Raw genomic sequence first — 21334 nt, 5'->3', positions numbered from 1 at the left:
CGTAGAAACCTGTGTAAATAACTGACAAAAGTCGTATTTTTTTTTTGTTGAAAATAGCCCATCTACATGCTCGCGCTGCGAGGCGTTGTGAGCATGTAGATCTGCTATTTTCACAATAGAACTGTGTTATCCAAAATGTAATGCCTATTTTTCATGAGGACTCCCATCTTTGCCATACCCTAGCTTTTTCTGAACTGACGCCACTGGTCTCCGACCACTGAACTTTTCGTCGGAAAGGTCCGGTTCAACTACAAAATGTTGTCACTTGTATCTTCTGGAAAAGCATTACCCCAAATTAGAGTTTGGAAAGCTGCACGTCGGAAAATCAGAAGTCTCAGACGAAAAGTTTGGTGGTTGGAGACAGTATGGACCAGCCTTTAAAAGGCATAAGAGCTGGTACTTAAGACAATCAAAATACAGCCCTCTGAGAGTGTGCACATACAGGGGTTGACACTAAGGTCTCAGAGGCACTTGCCCATCGGGCAAGTACAGGCCATGTTCTACTTGCCCTCAGGTCATGGCCACTTGTCCTCATAATAGTAAAATTGCAAAATTTAAATTATCGTTTGATACTGATGCTGTGATGTTGCTAGTTTTTCAATGTAAATGGGTTCCGGGACCCACATGTGGTCATTCAAATGGGTCCTCGAAAATTAGGATGGTTCCCCAATAGAATGTTTTTTAAGTGTTGTGAGCTTATAGATCGGCTATTTTCCCTCATTATTGTATTATTTGGCTAATGATTGTTTTTATAGTATAGTTTGTTGATTACTTTTTATGAGGTAATGGGCTTTTTTCTTTTCTTTCTTGAGGTATTAAAAAGGTCTTAAGTCCTTAAATTATGACGGTCATCTGGGGAGTGGGGACCCTCCCAAAATCATTTGGGGACCTCTCTGGGGGTCTCGGCCCACAGATTTACAACATTATCTTGATAAGACTGAAGAGGATGTTGTAGAATGTAGATGGAAGTGGAGCAGAGATTGTTGTTTGCGCTAGTGTTTACTTTTTACAAACAGTGATTATCTTTGAATGATTTATAGACTACTTGTGGCACAAGGTGAATAACGATCTGAAAATAACGTGTCACGTGTCGGAGCGATCGCGTGCGACTAGCTTTTTTTTTGCATGGGTTGCTGCAAGCAGAAAGAGACAGGCGGCATGCCACGATTGCCACGGCAGACCTTAATTCTCTGGAGAGAAGGAGATTGATCCTGCAAACGGATTCACATTGATGTTTTGCGCGAATGAAACCCGCTGATTTATAACTAGTTGCAGCCGGCCTGGGTCAGCTGCATAAAGTGAGCTGGTAGATCAGCTATTTTCAACAGAGCTCGCGCGTGTGTATGGGGAGGGAGGGACTTGGGGAGAGAGAGAGGGAGAAGAACTCTAGTCCTGTTCAAGAATCTAAAGAAGACAGCTATCTCGTTATGTTCCTCAAAATGCACACCTGCTCGGTCGGGCAAGCCGGTAGCAAACTTCACCTGCCCGACCTTTTGTTTTACTTGCCCCGGGTTACCGTCAACCCCTGACATGGAACCAAACAGATCTGTAACTCTGAGAGTGTACAGACCCTTAAACGCCTAACGATAACTATATTGTTCACCATTGTAGTTACCTGTAAGGTCTATTTGGAACCCCACCAAGGAACCCTAAGAGTCATGATCCCACATTGAGAACCTCGAATGCAACGTTTTGTGTGTAACTGAAGCGTTGCTTGCTTAATAAATAGCCTAGGAATCCACTAGTATATACATTAGTGAGTGTTAGGTCTACGTGTTTGCGGAGAGGATTATTGAATGACCCATGCAAGCACCGTAAAGATGATTTTAAGTAACATAATGGTCACTTTAACAAGGTATTTAATAATTCTATTCTCCACACTTGTATTCTCCCCATCTTGACAACATGGTATATTCCCAGGTTCCGCAGGTCAGCTGCACAGGTGCAATGCATTATTGTTAATTGTGGCACGTTTACTAACATGCTAAGTTTAGCTGCACTTGAACAACCGTTCCAGGCTGCCATATCCAGCCCAAGAAACCGTAGAAACCTATGTAAATAACTGACAAAAGTCGTATTTTTTTTTTGTTGAAAATAGCCCATCTACATGCTCGCGCTGCGAGGCGTTGTGAGCATGTAGATCTGCTATTTTCACAATAGAACTGTGTTATCCAAAATGTAATGCCTATTTTTCATGAGGACTCCCATCTTTGCCATACCCTAGCTTTTTCTGAACTGACGCCACTGGTCTCCGACCACTGAACTTTTCGTCAACCCCTGACATGGAACCAAACAGATCTGTAACTCTGAGAGTGTACAGACCCTTAAACGCCTAACGATAACTATATTGTTCACCATTGTAGTTACCTGTAAGGTCTATTTGGAACCCCACCAAGGAACCCTAAGAGTCATGATCCCACATTGAGAACCTCGAATGCAACGTTTTGTGTGTAACTGAAGCGTTGCTTGCTTAATAAATAGCCTAGGAATCCACTAGTATATACATTAGTGAGTGTTAGGTCTACGTGTTTGCGGAGAGGATTATTGAATGACCCATGCAAGCACCGTAAAGATGATTTTAAGTAGCCTAACTTTCTGATCTCCCAATAAATGTTATTTAATATAAGGTGCTCTTAAGTTAATATAAATGTTTAGGCTATGTATTTATTTTTATTTTATCCTGTAATGTGCAATCAGTGATGTTTCCGACGGAATGTGACAGCATTGCTTTCAGTAAGATTATTGAAGGCAAGGATTGGCAAAAGTCCAAATGAAGCAGCAGCATGCAGGTACTGTAAAACATGCGAGATAAAAAGATAGTGTGTGTGTGTGTGTGTGTGTGTGTGTGTGTGTGTGTGTGCGTGCGTGCGTGCGTGCGTGCGTGCGTGCGTGCGTGCGTGCGTGCGTTTGTGACGTGTGTGCGTGAGTGCATGTGTGTACGTTTGTGCGAGAGAGAGAGAGAGAGAGAGAGAGAGAGAGAGAGAGAGAGAGAGAGAGAGAGAGAGAGAGAGAGAGAGAAGTGAATGCCAACACTCACGGAAGTGTTCTTCAGGTAGCCTACTTATCCAGATAAGACATGGACAAACCATGAAGGTGTTTCGTAAGAATCCTTCCTTGTGTGATAATGATCATGTTGACGAAGGCATCAGCAGAAACTCAACGTTCTAAATGCAACTCCTGATAAACTGGTCTGGATGGTTGTTTAAGGCTGTGCACAGGCTCATATCATCATCATATCCCTTCTGTATGACAGATTGCAAGGCCTATGTCACCTAGCCTGACTGCAAGCGCCAGACTCAATCACACACTTCGTTTTGGGATTGAGTCTGAGCCTGGGGACGGAGATTCTACTTCAGCGGGGGCGGGGTAAAGCCTATTGACGTCACACACACACACACACATACACACACACAGCCCCGTGTGTCGCCGACGGCGACGCGGCGTGACGTTGCAAAAATACGTTATTTCTCATAACATATTATATGACTGCATGTTTACGTTAGTGCAAAATGGTATTAAAACGTAATGAAACGGCACTATTGTATTGTTTATGAACAGAATTCGAGTCGAGTCTGACTCCGCCATGACAGTTTTCACGGACCAATCACAGGGCTGCCAAGTTCCAGAAATTTTCAAGAGTGAGACATTTTTGGGGGGGGGGGCCCGACGTTTTTTGGCCTTTTTAACATCGATTTAGAGCGATTTCGTGGCGTGTGGGGCTTAAGTTGGTTGGCGCAGACGGGGTCACTACCTCATGCTTATAAAGCATTCAAACTGAGTGACCAGCATAAGTAGAAATAAACTTGCAACAAGAATGACCAATAAATATACATTTATTAGTAAAACTACTAATACTGAATACAGTACTACTAGTAAGGCTAGTGGTTCTCAACCTTTTCAGACTGCGCCCCAAATAATCATATTTTAACTGGGGACCCTCCACCCTATAAGCGTTCAGGCAACAATTTGTAGGCTATAACACGGTTCTACTGTGAAAATAGACATGTGAGCATGTAGATCTACTATTTTCACAATGTCTGCCTCTATTACTTGACAATTTGGCCAATGTTTAATTTGTCATCTTAGAGCTATTTTGTCACTTTAGAAATGTGCAGATACCCTCTATACACTTAAACTTTATGTTGGTTTGTTTACTGTTGAGTGAGAAAACAATGTTTCACATTAAGTTAATCATGGCGACCTCCACAAAATAATTTGGGGACCCCTGGGGGTCCCGACCCACATGTTGAGAACCACTGGGCTACTGGGATTCTTCCCTCTAGTAGAGTAGTAGACTAGTAGGCCTAGTGTTGGTGCAAACCTCACTATCTCTTCTAAAGCCCTCCTCAGAATATGGGGATATTAGGGTTCAAGACAAGTGGATATAACCCATGAAATTATTGCGCGTGGGCTCTTTCGTGCATGCGCTCGCGGGAGGCAAGAGCTGGATTGTGGTCATCTTTGTGAAATATTGCCCGGCGTTTACTCGCGGAGCGAGTGTGTTTCTCCACCGTTTCTCCACCGGGGCCGCAGATCGAAGCGAGAAAGCCGCCGTCTGTAGGGCTCTCTCTCTCGCTCCGTCGCCTGCATGTGTGTATGTGTAGAGGGGAGAGAGAGTGGAGGAGCAGAGCAGCTGCATTCACTGCGCTTAGAATTCTCTGTGCGACTTTTACCGAGTGAGAAAACCCCCGCAACTTTCGGGAGAGGTCCGTGGGATGGCTGTAAAATTGCGTGAGAAATGGCATGTGTGGCGTGTGGCGTGAGAAGAGGTTAAATTGCGTGACTCTCACGCTCAAAGCGTGAGACTTGGCAGCCCTGCAATCAGAGTCCACTACGGAATCTCACGTGGGCAGAACAGCTCCGAAGGGAAGGGGCTGGGACCGGACCAGCATACCCCGTGCCTCAAGTCTACAGCCCTGATTGGCCCATTCAATGCGCCCGCTCTTTAGGCGCGCTTGAAATAAAATAAAATATCTCCGGGTTCAGTCCACACTACACACCACCCACCAACAGGGGGTGGTGATGTGCGGACTGAAGTATCAGGCTATATGTCACCCAGACATGGAAAGGATCAAAACCAAATGGGAATTTGAATTAGGGTTACCAATTCCTGATGACATCTGGGACTCCAGTCTAGAAGAAGTCCATAGCTGTTCACTTAATGCTAGACACTGCCTAATCCAGTTCAAAATTATACATAGGCTTCATTATTCGAAAGTGAGGTTACATAACATCTTCCCGGAAATCTCCCCAATTTGCGAAAAATGTGAGTTGGTTGAGGCTGACCTGTTACACAGCTTTGCACTCTGCACTAAACTACAATATTTCTGGGTTGACATATTTAATTTCTTTTCAAGAATATTTGAAATACAGTTACAACCTGATCCTTTATTAATCATTTTTGGAGTGTCAGAGGCGTTAAGACCTCTGAGAGTACATCAGCAAAATCTTCTGTCCTATGGTCTAATCACAGCTAAGAAGCTTATTTTAATGGGCTGGAAAGGAAAGGAGGTTCCCACAAGGAAAAGATGGCTAAACACAATTATGATTAATATTTCTTCGGTTTCAGCAGGGCTTGCGGCCCAAAACAAAGTTCTTGAGGACAAAACTATACTCACAGGGGCTCAGCTCTGTGCTCGTAAGCAAATGCACTGGCTTCTTGTTAAGTTACACATCTATGACAAACTCCTCTTCTCACCAACACAATCATGTTTCAATGCCCTGAGGCTCCACAGCAGTGGTGGAAAAAGTACTCAAATGTTTTACTCAAGTAAAAGTATCAATACTGTGACTGAGAAATACTAAGTAAAAGTCAAAATGTACTTGAGTAAAAGTACAAAAGTATTGGTATCAAAATGTACTCAAGTACCAAACGTAAAAGTAGTCATTAGGCAGCAAGTCCCTTTTAAAATATATAAAAATCTTTTGAAAATAGCCGATCTTTGTAGATCAGCTATTTTCAAATGTCCGAAACGTGTATAGGGCTGAAGTGGTGTGTTTTGTTATAAGAATCAAAATCTACCAAGTAACTACGTTTTCAAATAAATGTAGTGGAGTAAAAGTACAATATTTGGATCCGAGAGGTAGTGGAGTAGAAGTAAAAGCGTTGGAAATCGGAAATACTCAAGTAAAGTACAAATACCTCAAAAATGTACTTAACTACAGTGCTTAAAGGAGTGGCGACACCGGCCGAAAATTAACATTATGATACAGTAGGTCACGTGGTGTTTCTTCAAACAGTCTGAAAAGGAGGCGGGGCCGTATCAGTTAGTAGTGAATGTATACTTCGTCCGTCGTGCGGTGCCGCGCAATGTATACTTCGTCCGTTGTGCGGTGCCGCGCACAACCTTGTTGTTAGCGTGTAGCGTGGCTAGCGCTGCACCGCACAGCTATTTGCGAGAGCTATTGTGTGTGTACACACACACACACACACGTGCGCGAAAGCACATACACACACACAGGCTGCACACACACACAGGAGGAGGAGGAGATCGCTGGTCCCTCGTTCTACGGTTGCTCCGGTGTTTCCCCCAGTGCGCCTAGAGTTTAGAAACTCGCCTCCCTACCTCCAGTTCAGCCAATCACAAGCTTCAAAAATGAGTGCGGGCGCGGTTTTCCCCCAGTGCGCCTAGAATTTAGAAACTCGCGTCCCGGCCAGGTCCTCCAGTCAGGTTTAGCGGAAGACACAGCAGGGTATGGCCGACAAAACCGTCCCTTAGACGGGGAGAAGCGTGTTGACCCTCGTAACGAATCTCTGACACCTTTTTTGAAGAAGACATGTACTTTTTTACCGGTCTAATGGTGAATGGTGTATAATTTTTACCCCTAGAACTGATAGTTTTAAAGTTGGTTTAGAAAGTCGGAAACACGCCTCGGACAGCTTTTTTTGGGGCAGTTTCAAAAGATAATGATATGGATACTCGACTCCGCAAGTCTCCGCCCCTCCCCCCATATTAGCCCAATCAAATTAATGTATTGCCGTTACTGTACAGAAAGTACTACTTTCAGTACAGTAACTACAATAAATTAATTTGATTGGGTAATTTAACATGGGGGTACATGACATCATTAAAAAAATTGGCTAATTTGATAGCCATAATTAGCTGTTTTGGCCGTGTCACGCCCCCTTTAAGTAAGCGTCTCAGGCCTCCTCCATAAACCTATGGTTACGGCCCCAGCCTAGGGGAACCGAGGCGCAACATGAATGTATATGGAACCCCTCTCTCCTTAACTCCCAAAACATTACCAGCAAGTCAGCAACCAGGAAGTCAGCCATACAGATTCAATCATCCACTCAACTCATCACTGACTCACTCACTCACTCAACTCACACACCCGCCATAGCTCACTCTCCACAGGAGCACCTCAAAGAGGGTTATGCCTACCAATACACATTATGACATACATGAAGACCCCAGGGTCGCAACACAACACTAGGGATGGGTATCGTTTGGATTTTTATGAGTCCGGTTCCGGTTCTGCTTATCGGTTCCAGTTCCTAACGGTTCCCTATTTTAGTTCCAAAATGGTTTAATCTTTACATAAAAACATAAATTGTTTTAATTTAATTAAATTGTAATGTTTTATTTGCAGTTTTAATGTGCAACTTAATCATATTTCAATGTCTTTAGGGATACTCTTATTCTGAAGAGATTAAGAGATTGACCACTGTCTGGAAGTCTAAGCAACAAAGCTTATTTTTTTAGCTTAACATAGCTTATTTTGAAGAGATCGGCCATCGGAAGTCTTAGATTTGCCAGCTTAGATTTGACAAAAGAACACAGCTCACAACATAGCCCAGAGAGATACAAACACTGTTGCCGTACAATCTTTCATGATGAATGCTGTGCTAATGTCAAAAGTAAAAAGCATTCTCACACTTTGACAGGAAGCCTAACATGTGAATGAATTGGCTACATGAATGATGTAGCATTCGCTTTTGCAAATACAGAGGCCAAGTTGAGGTTTAATCGGGGGCCTTAGGGAGATAGTAATTGGTAATTTCGTGCTGATCAGTCTAAAAGCACCACATTTTGCAGGGCTTGCTCTAATGATTTAGCTAGGGCGCCTGAGTTGGCGACCTTCGGGGTCGCCACAGCGGCCAAATCAAGTTGGGCTCCCATCGACTTTCTTTACAGGAGGTAAATACCCAGGGTCTATGTATTTAAGTAGGATGTGAGGGGTCTAACTAGGGGTTTGTCATGATTCTGAATCCATTGCAAGCATTTCTTTTTTTCACAAAAAACATTCCTTGGGCTATAAATGGCCCCAGAAAACGATGGTTTAGTGATGAAAAGTAATGAGTCATCACTTTTCACAGTTTTGTGGGCGTTTTCTGGGCCATTTATAGCCTAAGGAATGTCTTTTGTTCAAAACAAATGCTTGCAATGGATTCAGCATCATGACAAACCCCTAGTTAGTAGTTAGACCCCTCACATCCTACTTAAATACACAGACCCCAAAGGTCGCCAACTCGGGCGCCCTACAGTAGCTAAATCATTAGAGCATGCTCTGGGCTACCTACATCTGTGCAAAATTTGGCGCTTTTAGACTGATTAGCATGAAAAAACCCTATAGGCCTCCGACTAGTTGTGTTATAGCAACATTTAGTGGTGGACAAAGTACAATCCCAGTCTACTTGAGTCAAAGTATACTCTGTGGGGTTCATAAATAAATATTTATAAAATAAAAACCACACAGACACACAAAACCACATTAATTTTAACATTCAAATTATTTCAAACTTGTGAAAATAGTCGAGCCACAATCTCACAATGTGTTGTGTCAACAAACATGAGAGCAGAGAAAGCTTTTGAACACTGTTCACCAGCTCTCTCTTCATTGAACATAATGGTTATCTAGCTACACCTAGTGGACTTATAGAAAACTACATCTCTAGTTTGTTGTACTAAATTTAAATCAGCTACTGCAACTGCATTGTTGCATTATGGAAAACAATGAAACATTACACACTCTTGACTCAACCTATAAAGTGATGTGATGTAGATGATTGTGTTTTGGTAGAGCGTGTATATTATAGAATAGTTGCTGGATCATAGAAGCATCTTACAAAGAATCTTACATCTCAATGGAAAGGATCACACATCCACATAAAAACTGTTGTTAATCTCAAATAAATGTATTTTTCAAAACATGCAACTTGACCATCAATCAGAAACAAGTATGCCAAATTCAACATCAAATAGTGCACATAAGTGGAGACACATAAGTAATAGTTGGAACAGAACACCTCAGCAATGATAACCACAAAAACATCAGAGTGACTAATCACTTTTTGTTTTACAATCTCTCCATTTCTTTCTTTTTCCTTCTCTTTTTTTATGGTGATGGCTGGTGGCCTTGGGAGACTCCTCAGGGCCGTTGACAACCTCTCCGGCGCTTCCTCCACTCGCTGGTTGCTCTGGGGCCAATAGGCTATATGCACAGTAGCCATATTTGGAGTAGAAGTTGGGTCTACTCTCTTCTCACCTCCTTCAAAGGTGTTACCAATAATACTAATGAAGGCCCTGTTCCATTTCATGTACTACTGCAGCACAGTGGTTCTCAAACCTCTTAGTTCAAGGACATAACTCTGAGAGTGTACACATGGAACCAAATGGACCCTTACAAGTCCAATTTTGGTTCCATTTGTACACTCTCAGAGTTACACACCTTTTAAGGTTTTGATTTCAGTGGATGGGGGCATGCATTCAAGTGGCTATATGTCTTTTTAGACATAATAAGCAGACAATTTCTTTATTACTATTTACAGTAACACTAGCCCTCAAAAGTCACATCTGCCCATGAAAGATTGCGTCTTTGAAATGGGGTACACTCCCTTGGGAATTGGCTTATTGTGTCTAAAAAGACACATTTAGACAAACTGAAATCAAAATAATTAAAATCAAAAGAACGATAGAAACCAGTAAATTCAAACAATTTAACACTCATCTTCAATTACAACCTAAAATATTGAGCTAGTGCATGACTCTGCCTTTCGCTACTGTGCAACCTATAGGCTTTGAGAATATATATGCTGTGCAAATATCATTTAAAAAATAGTGGGTTAAATTGAATGGGCAGACATGGGTAACAGAAGGACCTCACCCCTGTTACAGGTCCACCCTTAAAAGCAGACTGGCAGACCTATGACCAGACCTATTCACTTGAAAACGTAACTCAGGGAACCCTTTCAAAAAGGGATAGTAATACAATGCACAACCAGACAAACCAACAAACAAAGGCAGACATCGAGGGCTAGACACAAAGGCTAGGGAACAGGTGTAAACAGTAATCATTAGGGCACTGGTCGAATAGGTGTGGCACACAGGCACAGACGGTGGCAGAGCTGGGTCTCAGAAAGGTTTTATACCAAAATGTAAACTAGAGACATGTACAAAGTAAAAAATGTAAAAAACGTACAGTCACCTTGGTTGGTACCAATTTGTGAAGGTATCAGAATTGGCCCCTGGCCTAAATATCCAAAGCTAAAATCTAAGACGACAGGGAGCTTTCCCGATGATTTTAAGGAGTTAAAATAGCTGGGTAATATTTTTTGCATAGTAGGCCTACGGTACAGTGATTGAATTGAATTGATTGAATTGAATCCCTTTGAAGTTCAAAGGGATCAATTAAGAGCTCTGGCCGAGCTTCCCCCTCCCCTCAGAGACTTTTCGGTCCCTGCAAGGGATGAATGTCGACATTAATAGTCAGGGAAAATTAGCAGAATACCTGTCAAATCTGGGAATAAATTCCTTACCAAACAATTTCTAACACAGATTGAAATTCAACATCCCCAGCGAAATGTTTGACAGCTAGGGTATGCTGGGTCTCATTCACTTACTATACACTGGACTATAAGGGAAAACAAATCACTCCCAGAAATATGCTTTAAGTGGGATGTGAGGGGTCTAACTAGGTGTTTTTAATTATTCTGAATCCATTGCAAGCATTTGTTTTGCACGAAAAACATTCCTTGGGCCAAAAATGGACCTGATTTTGGCCCAATGAATGTTTTTCGTGCAAAACAAATGCTTGCAATGGATTCTGAATAATTAAAAACACCTAGTTAGACCCCTAACATGCTACTTAAAGAATATTTTTGGCAGTGATTTTTTTCCCTTATAGTACAGTGTATAGAATTACCCCAGCTGTCAAATATTTTGCTAGGGATGTTGAATTTCAATCTTTGTTAGATATGTTACTAGAGTAGACACCTTTACGAACACATTGGTGAAGAAATTGTTTGGTAAGGAATTTATTCCCCGGGTTTTATTAAAATTCCCTGACTATATCTGTGGAATAGAACCAAAATACAGCCAGAGGGATGTGTCTTTCTGCAAGGAAACACCCCAGCACAATAATATAGTGGCTGATAGAGGGAAATGACTGCTAAAATATTATATGCACATCAAAATGTGCATATGTGCACATACTCTTGGTACATTGTTTACACAAGTGGTTCTCAACCTTTTCAGGCCGCGACCCCCAAAATAATCACATTTTAACTGGGTACCCCCCACCCTGACGAGCACTAATAGTTGAGGCATTACGATTTCTATAACACAGTTCTATTGTGAAAATAGCAGATCTACATGCTGACAACGGCAATTTCTGCCTCTAATATTTGACCATTTGGCTAGTGTTTAATTTGTCATTTTAGAGGTATTACAAAGTCCTTAAAATGTCAATTTAGAAAATGTGCAGATACCCTCTAGTCTATACACTTAAATGTTATTGTTCGTTTATTATAGTGAGAAAACAATGTTGCACATTAAGTTGCACATTAAGTTAATCATCTGGGAACCCCCCAAAATAATTTGGTCCCGACCCACAGGTTATACTGGTTTACACCAACAACATTTCTTTTTGTGGTAGCTGCCGCCTAACCTTGAGTAAACAGCTTCACTGAATATTATGCAGCAGATTAGGTACAGCACATACTGTAGGTGCAGTTCAAGCATAGTATAGTGCAAGTCTTTACTTGCACTATATGCTTGAACTGCATGGATGGGGTAGCGTTACCCTTTTTTCCATTGGGGTCTTTTTGGGTGTTTTAAATGAATCTATCATGGTTAAAATGGAGCTTGAAGTTACAATGGGTGTGTATAGGGCCCTCCTCCTGGAGGAGGAGGACTGATGGCATTTACATCAAATATCTAAGTATTGAATCAAGCAAATTCAAAACTGTCCAGGGTGTTCATAAAAAGCCTGATTAGATGATAAAATTACCAAAAGTCTTTTTTTTTTCTTTTTTTTTTAAAGTGAAATACCCATTTAAAGGAATAGTTCACCCCTATTCTATTGCTTAGTCATGCCATGGAGACTAGAGTTCAATATTATATTTAGTTTTTTGTCGCAAGAAGATAAATTCACCCCCATTCGTTCCGGAATTTCGAAACGGGTCCCCATCCGGAATCAATGGGGGTAAATTTACTCGAATAAAATTTTGGTCTTAGGAATGTGACAAAAAACAAAAAAAAATGTATTGAACTCTACTCTCCATGGCATGAGTAATCAATAGAAAAAAAGTCATTTTGGGGGTGAACTACTCCTTTAACCCCAGTACCATTTACTGAGATCATGAAACCCCTCATAGCCTTGGTGCGTTTTCAGATGCCGACACGACCTACAAACTTGATCGCTGACAAAAGAGCACTGATGGACCTTGTACCTCCCTCTCCACTCAAAGTATTTCATGTATTCGGTGTGGTTATTGCCCAGGTAGATCAGTCTCTCTGCCAGCTCCTTCGGGCTGGCGAAGTCGTCCACGTGAATGAAAGAGTCTCCCGGAACGTGGTCCTCGTAGTTTGTTCTCGGTGGGCCCAGCACTACGGGCACGGTCCCCATTCTCATCGGGTCGTACAGCTTATCCGACAGGTAGTCTCGGTCGATGGAGTTTTCCCACGACAGGTAGAATTTGCAGCTAGGCATCAACTTAACGTACTCCTCGTGAATCAGGGGGCGTTCGAAGGCTCTCCCGTAAAGTTCCATCTGGACGTGGTTTTTCATCTCCTCGTAGACCTGTGTGTGTGTGTGTGTGTGTGTGTGTGTGTGTGTGTGTGTGGAAAGTCGTGAAAATGTGTGCAAATCTTTGAATACATGTATTTTTTAAGCCAACATTTGTAACTCAAATTTTGCTTCTGAGGGGTCCCTGGAACTAAATATTTTGGGGGTCCTTCACCTGAAAAGGTTTGAGCACCACTGATTATAGAAACAAGTTTTTAAAAAAATAAAAAAAATAAGAAGGATTTGAAATATTCAAATGCATGCATTTTCACGATTTTTTCAAAAATAGCAGATCTACAAGCTCGCAGCGCGGCACTCGGTGCCGCGCTGTGAGCTTGTATATCTGCTATTTTTCAATAGTTAAAGCACAAAATAATGCGTAATAATGTATTCCCAGTCTAAACGGGTTAAACCCCCTCCCCTCATGAACATTCATGGGGGGCCCGCAGTGATTTTATTTATTTATTTATTTGTTTATTTAGACGGGACAATGCATATTAATGAACACTACATAAATGCAATGTAAATACACCGGATTTAGCAAGAATCGGCTGGAATCCTTGTACCCAGGGCTAGGGGTGGGTGATATGGAAAAATACAATATCACGATATTTTTCCAAGCTGTATAACGATACACGATCTTATCACGATAATTTTTTCAAGTTGTTTTTTATGGATATTTTTCAAGTTACTTGCTAAAAACTAGACTCTCTGGGTTCCTTTTGGGAGGTCTAAATTGAACTTTACAAGTATGTAACTCTGACAGAAACCTTGCGGGTCCATTTGGTTTCATTTGTATACTGTCAGAGTTAAGTGGAGACCTTGACATTTAAAATTTTGAGAACTCTTGATTTAGACCAAAATGCAGGTTTAAATTGAATTCTGCAATGAATCTCTGTATTAACGATTTAAGAGGATTTTACAAGGCTCCCTCAATTGTATCACGATATATACGATACCTCTGAAAAGGCATATCGTGGAGACACTGTATTGTCTCAATGATAATTATCACCATATCGCCCACCCTTATCCAGGGCCCAGAATTTGGTGTGACACCACTGACCTGAACTCTCTTGTACTGCGGGTTCCAGTTGCTCACGACCCAGCACACCAGCTTGTCCTTCTCCGGCAGCTCGAAGCGCTCCTCGCCGCCGCGCGCCGTCGTCACCGGGGCGAGGTACCCGTAGGGCACCGGGATGTGGGAGTCCAGCCGATAGCTGCTGGTCAGATTGAACAGGTCGTTGAGCTCGGGGATGTGCGGCGAGTTGGCCGGCGACTCCCAGTCGAACCAGATCCACTTCTGGAACCAGGGCCGCGGCTCTCGCGGCATGTTGTCCAGCCCCCAGTGGATGTCTCTGTGGTGGAACATGACGGCGTGCGCCTGGTGGTAAGCGCTCCTGTCGTCCGTCAGCCGGCATCCCTCCAAGTCCGACTCGCTGCACCTGAGACAGTGGTTGGATAAAAGTGCTCATTGTTTTACTTGAGTAAAAGTATCAATACTGCTATGTACAACCAAGCGAAAGACCGGTATTCAATGTTTACTTGAAAAAGTACAAAGGTATTGGCATCACTGTCAAAATGTACTTAAAGCACCAAAAGTAGAAAGTACTCCTTATGCAGAATGTCCTGTTTCACAAGTTTTTCAATTGTCTAAAAATGTCTGAAAATAGTAGACCTACAAGCTCACGATCACAATGCGTGGCATCGCGATGCTTGTACATCGGCTTTCTTTCAAATGGTTGAAATGTATAGGGCTGATGCATGTTTTGTAATAATAATCCAAATCTACAGAGCAACTACAGTATTAACTAAAGTTTTCAAATACTTGTAGTGGAGTAAAAAAGCACAACATTTGCTGCTCTGAGATGTTAGTGGAATATAAGTAAAGTTACTCAAAATTAGAAATACTCCAGTAAAGTGAAGGATTATAGGAAAAATATCTCACAATATCTTACTTTCCACCCACTGACCTGAGCTCAACCTTGCTGCCAAACGGCCAGAACCACATTAGTATCAGAATGGTTTCCTCCTCCTCGGTGCGAACAACAGACCGTGGGCCGCTCTGCTCGTCTGATGAGGTCCTGTTTGGGTTCGGGAGGAGCTGAAGGGACGACGTTGCGTTCCCTTCTTCCTCCTGTCGGGAGACGGTCTTGCAGAGGCTGAAGGAGGTCAGGTTGACGTCCAGGTTGGAGTACATGAGGTACGACAGCAGACACAGCAGCGCCAGGAAGACCATGCACAGGTGTTGTCGAGTGCACTGGTACGATGGCGTCATGGTTGACCCTGTGAGGGAGTCATTGCATTACACAGTCTATACATTACTTACATTACTTTTGTTGGAGATTTGGAAAATACAACCCTCTTTTAAAGATTTTTTATCTTATTTTTTTATAGGACAGTAGACTGACAGGAAATGGGGGGAGAGATGGGGAGCGACACACGGCAAAGGTCGACTGGATCGGGAATCGAAGCGGCGACGCCACCAGGCATCCATGCCTATGTGGCAATGCAGGTATAGGGATAGGGATACATTGTTTTGTATGAATAGTTGGAAGTTATAGTGAGTCTTAACTTGAAATTTATGGAAGTATTATATTATATCGATATTCTAAACAAAAGGACCATCTTTGGTAATCGGCTTAATATGAAACAAAGATCGTTCTTTCTTGGCACACATTTGCAATTGGGAAAACCATCCCTAGAAGACAGTATTCACTACTATCCACAGCATGAGAATACAGGGTCCCATCCTAATTTACAGTACACTCTAAGAATAAGACATAATAAAGCCATAATAAGAAATAATGTGTTGGTAATTAGAACTAATATGTTTTATTAGACAGAAACAAAGACAGAATAGCAGAAAGAGCGAATACATTCTCTGGCACTGGCCTGACATGTCTTATTCGGTCTTAAAGTGTACTGTAAATTAGGATGGGACCGAATACAGTATATAGATGATAAATGATTAAAAATACAGTATGTTTAAATTGCTTATTTAGTCAACCTGTGCCATGTTTCCCCCCCTGGCTGGAGGTGTACTGGCACCTGCAGCTGGGGAGTTTCTGGGTTGAATGGGGACACATAGCACAGGCTGACTAAATATGCGATTTAAACCGTTTTCCAAACCCCAACGTAAACTTTTTTATGTGCTGGTGTTCGGAAAACCAACGCAGCCAGGTTATAGGACCTCATCTCTGAGCACAACAGTTCTACAGGGGATGGTGAGGTTCTATATGGGGCTAGTACTGTACCTGTGTAAACACTAGTTACTTTGCACCACCACCCCTGGCTTAAAGAAAGAAGTGTTGAGATTCACATTGTTGGCACAATTTTGGCCTCGTTTGTATTAAACACAAGAGAAGAGGTGACGCCACTCGACAACAGCGCACATACCGTCTCCTCTCTAAAAACAAATGCTTTTTTATTTCCCTCCGCGCTCTGACTTCTCTGGTGTGACGTCCTCTTAGTGCAAGCGTTTCAGGCAAGAATCGTGCACTTTATGAAAGAAGCATGAAATTTGGCACACAGTAAGAACATGCTATATGGAACATTTTTGGCTATAGGGGCATCGCAGATTTGTCTTGGGAAACTTGTGGGAGCCAATTAAAGTTGGGCTCTCATAGACTTTACTATATAGTAAAATAATACCAAAAATAAATATGCTTTAAGTAGCATGTGAGGGGTCAAACTAGGTGTTGTTCGGGATTCTGAATCCAATGCAGGCATTTGTTTTACACGAAAAACATTCCTTTCCGAGAAACGGACGCCAAAAAACTGTGAAAAGTGATGACTCATCAATAAACCATATTTTATCACTTTTATGGTGCGTTTTTAGCCCAAGGAATGTTTTTCCTGCAAAACAAATGTTTGCATTGGATTCAGAATCATGAAAAACACCTAGTTTGACCCCTTACATGCTACTTAAAGCATATTTATTTTTTGTATTATTTTACTGTATAGTAAAGTCTATGAGAGCCCAACTTTAATTGGCTCCCACAAGTTTCCCAAGACAAATCTGCGATGCCCCTATAGCCAGAAATGTTCCATATGGCATGTTCTAACTGTGTGCCAAATTTCATGCTTCTTTCATAAAGTGCACGATTACATCAAAATACTGCCCGAAACGCCTGCACTATCTGAGGTCAACAGGTTTATAAAGGTAAAGGACTCGCACTCAGAGTGTCAAGAGGGATTTTCTTCTTTTATCATCTTTTGACATGTGAAAAGAAGAACAAACATTGTGACTACCCAGCCTTCGTCGGTGACAAAGCCTAGACAGCCGAAACGTTGGTTCTTTTGACATGTCAATTAAGATGATAAAAAGGAAGCTCACTACCTTTATAAATGTTGTTTGTCTATGTGCTCAGAATCAGGTGAATATTCTGACATGAATGTGGAATTAAAACACTAAAGAACTGTCGCTAAACAGCAGACTCTATAGGATGACATTGTGACACATAAACCCAGAGACAACTGGAGCAATGTTTTCAGTCACACAAATGCAATTATATCAATATGTATTTTTTTTTTTTTTTTTTTTTTAAGGCATTGTTGGAATTGCCTGTAACGCTCAGAAGGGTGTCACATATGTTGCCTGGATGAATGATCCAAACTAAGGGCCCATGTTGAAAAAGTAATCCCTATCCCTAGAGCTAAACAAAAAAAAAAAAAAAGAAAAAAAAATCACTTACAATAGCCTTTTTAAATAACTATTGTTTTTCTCTGTATGAACAATGAATAACACATGAATAACAATAATAATCTTATCTACTACTAAATGCAACATAATAAAAGTACATTTACACAGTGGTTAGAAAAGCAGAATACATTCAAAGAGACGTTATTTATTATCTTTTTTTGTTATCATTATTATTATTCTCACCTGGATGTGAAAGCTGCTAAAAACAAAACACCAGCAGACACTTAACGAGCTCACCTGTGGTCGTGCAAGAAATATTCTCCTGTAATCCTGTGGTGTCCAAAGAACTGTGGTCTGTGGCTGGTCTATGGCAGTTCCCCAGTCAGTACTGTGTGATGTCATGTGCTTTGCATAGTGGTGTAGTAGTCATTTGCATTAAGCTCAGATCAGTGGGTGTTGCTTACAGGGGTGTCACACCAAATTCTGGGCCCTGCATGGGTACAAGGATTCACTGCTTTAACTCTTGAAAAATAGCAGATATACAAGCTCACAGCTTGTAGATTTGCTGTTTTTGAAAAATCGTGAAAATGTGTGCAAGTCTTTGAATATTTCAAATCCTTCTATGAGTTTTTGAAAAACCTATGTTTCTAGTCAGTGGTGCTCAAACTTTTTCATGTGAAGGACCCCCAAAATGATATGTATTTGGCCACGGACCCCCATCTCAAAATATTTAGTTCCAGGGACCCCACAAGAAGCACATTTTGAGTAACAAATGTTCGCTTAAAAAACACATGTATTCAAAGATGTGCGCACATTTCCACGATTTTTCAAAAATAACAGATCTACAAGCTTGCAGCGTGGCACTCGGTGCCTTGCTGTGAGCTTGTATATCTGCTATTTTTCAATAGCTAAAGTATATAAAATAATTAAGGCTCCTCCGCCTTGGGCCCTAGTAACTCAGTCCCACTCATGAACTCTATTGGGCTGGAGAGACTGACTTATAGACAGAGGGGGTAGACAGAGCGACTTTGAACAGCTTTGGGAGGTATGGGGTGGGATGGGATTTTTTTTTTTTTTTTTGTAAACAAGGTGACTTTTAATGTGCGGGCAAAGTTTTATTTGAAAACATCATAGCACAACAGTCTGAATTATGATGTCTCTTGCAATTCAATTCAAGAGGACAGGCATTGAATTGTAAGAAACATCATAACTGCATGTACAGAGTGTACACAAGCCACTACTGTCACCTAAGCTTGCGTGATCTTGTATTCAAAAATCATGCCAAGCATGCATGGGCGGAGAAGTCTAAATATTCAAATGGGTGCCCGTCTTTGACCCTGCCCCATTATGCCCACATGTAATACTAAAAGTTTTAGTTAGTATCACTTTAGTTAATATCACTACAATATAGAAATACTCTGTTAAAAGTATAAGTCCTGAAATTGCTGAATTCAAAATGCTGGCATGCCTACTTGAGTAAAAGTACATTATAATACATTATAATTTTCACTCCCAGCACCTTAATATTTATAGCATATCGTCGTTGTCGGGTGCAAACCTTGAATGTCCAAAACCTTTAGTTTTGTATTTATCATCTATAAATTATGTACTAATAGGGATGACTTATATGTGAAATGCGATGCGTGGTGTGCTTGTAGATCGGCTGTTTTCACTTTTGTGCGACGGTCTTGTATGATGAAGCAGGGTAAAAGACGCACACATTTGAACCTTGGAGATACGAGGTTTCTGCCCGACAGTGGCGATACTTAATGATTATGTTGCGAGGAAAACGTTGAGATAATAGCCATTTGGTTAGAACTGACTGAAAATAACTTTGTACTTCAAGTTTAAAATTATACTAAATAATATTTTTTCAAGTGTCTAAATAAATTCCAAATATTATCAAATGATCTTGCGGCACCCCTGAACTGCCGTCGCGGCACCCCAGGGTGCCCCGACACCCACTTTGAAAACCCATGCACTAGAGTGTACTTTTACTCAACTACAATGATTTGAAAACTTTAGATACTAGTTACTGTGTAGATTTAGTAACGATTAGGTTGTAGATCCACGGTCATACTCTGACATGCTTGATAAATAATCCCCCTTGATGTGTTGTTTCAAAAGACCCTCTTGTTTTCATCTAATTTCCACATTAACACTGCTTATATATATTTGATCATTTAGATCAGGGGTGGGCAACTTTGATGATGGAGAGGGCCACTATATTTGCAAATTCACTCCAGAGGGCCACATTGCATATACAGTCACAACTAGCAAAAGAAAAGTTACTTTTAAATATAAATCCATGAATGTCTCTTTGTCTATCTGTGCTGGTTATTATGTTGTTAAATTACAGTCAAATAACTACAAATGCAAAATGGTATATTCCCAGGTTCCGCAGGTCAGCTGCACAGGTGCAATGCATTATTGTTAATTGTGGCACGTTTACTAACATGCCAAGTTTAGCTGCACTTGAACAACCGTTCCAGGCTGCCATATCCAGCCCAAGAAACCGTAGAAACGGGGGGGAAAAATAAAATGTACTTCTTAAAATAAATGTATCATGCCTGTTGCTATGGTATGGCAACATGACTGGTGTCTTGCACGCGCGCGTGCAAAACACCAGCCATGTTTCCATACCTTAGCTTTTTCTGAACTGACGCCACTGAGTGAAACTGTACCTTTTTCTATGCAAACTATCAATCAAACCATGATGATGAATCATTCATGGCCCCGTGGTTGAACAACCGGTGCAAAAACAAACGCCATGCACAGACTCAATGTATCAAAGACGAAAGACAACACAAGAGAGACAAAAGAACCAGTTGTCAGCAACAAATACCTCGGTTCAATAATCAGGTGAGGACTGTAACACCCTTTCTGTCTGAGGCCGGCTACAGACCTAAAGGCACAAAAACGAGTGCGTGTCGTGGGGGGGAGGCGGGGGGCAGACACAGCACAATGCATTCCGGATGGGAGTCGAGTGGTTTGAAGTCGAGTGCGAGTCGTGTGGTGTTGTGTGGTTGCGTCCAACTTGCTCACGACTCGCACTAGACTTCAAACCACTCGACTTCCATCCGCAATGCATTGTGCTGTCTCTGCCCCCCGCCTCCCCCACACAACTCTCACTCAACTTGTGCGTTCCAGTCTGAGTGCAGCCTGAGTAAACTCACCAACTTTCATGTTGACTGATGGCTCTCTTTTACAAATCCCACACACACACAAACACACACACACACACACACACACACACACACACACACACACACACACACACACACACACACACACACACACACACACACACACACACACACACACACACACACACACACACACACTCCACTTGTTTCCTTCATTGTTCACATGTAACCATGTTCATAATTCATGTTCACAATAGTTCTCTACTCAGGGGCGGCTCCAGGGGGGGTGAAGGCTTAAGCCAGCAGGAAGCCTTCAGGACACCCTAAAGGCCGGTCTCAAAAGCTATGTTCTGGATCCAAAGACCTGGCTGGGAGGCTGATGTACAACACCACTACAACTGGCGCTCAGCAGTCAAGCATGACGTGGCAGAGTGTGAAAAGCGTCACATCCACGAAGCTGAACTGAAGCGACAGCTACGCAAGAACAGAGCCAGTTCTCCCCTCTCACTCACAATCAAGCCATCCAGGATACTGGCAA

At 41.8% G+C, this 21334-nt stretch overlaps 1 protein-coding gene across 1 annotated transcript; it reads right to left on the bottom strand.

Moving 5' to 3' along the window:
• Positions 1–12555: 12555 nt before the first annotated feature.
• On the bottom strand, positions 12556–15283 carry LOC308298118 (4-galactosyl-N-acetylglucosaminide 3-alpha-L-fucosyltransferase 9-like; the record flags this gene model as incomplete). The annotated part of the gene is made up of 3 exons (XM_080741675.1): positions 12556–12945; positions 14072–14450; positions 14979–15283. The coding sequence occupies 3 exons, from the start codon at positions 15281–15283 to the stop codon at positions 12556–12558; spliced, it is 1074 nt and encodes a 357-aa protein (XP_080597801.1).
• Positions 15284–21334: the final 6051 nt, after the last annotated feature.

This window comes from Nannobrachium achirus (assembly GCF_963921795.1).
Source record: "Nannobrachium achirus genome assembly, chromosome: 14".
Classification (NCBI taxonomy): domain Eukaryota; kingdom Metazoa; phylum Chordata; class Actinopteri; order Myctophiformes; family Myctophidae; genus Nannobrachium; species Nannobrachium achirus.
The sequence above is the reverse complement of the archived record's forward strand: the minus strand, read 5'-3'. Positions and strand labels throughout refer to the sequence as shown.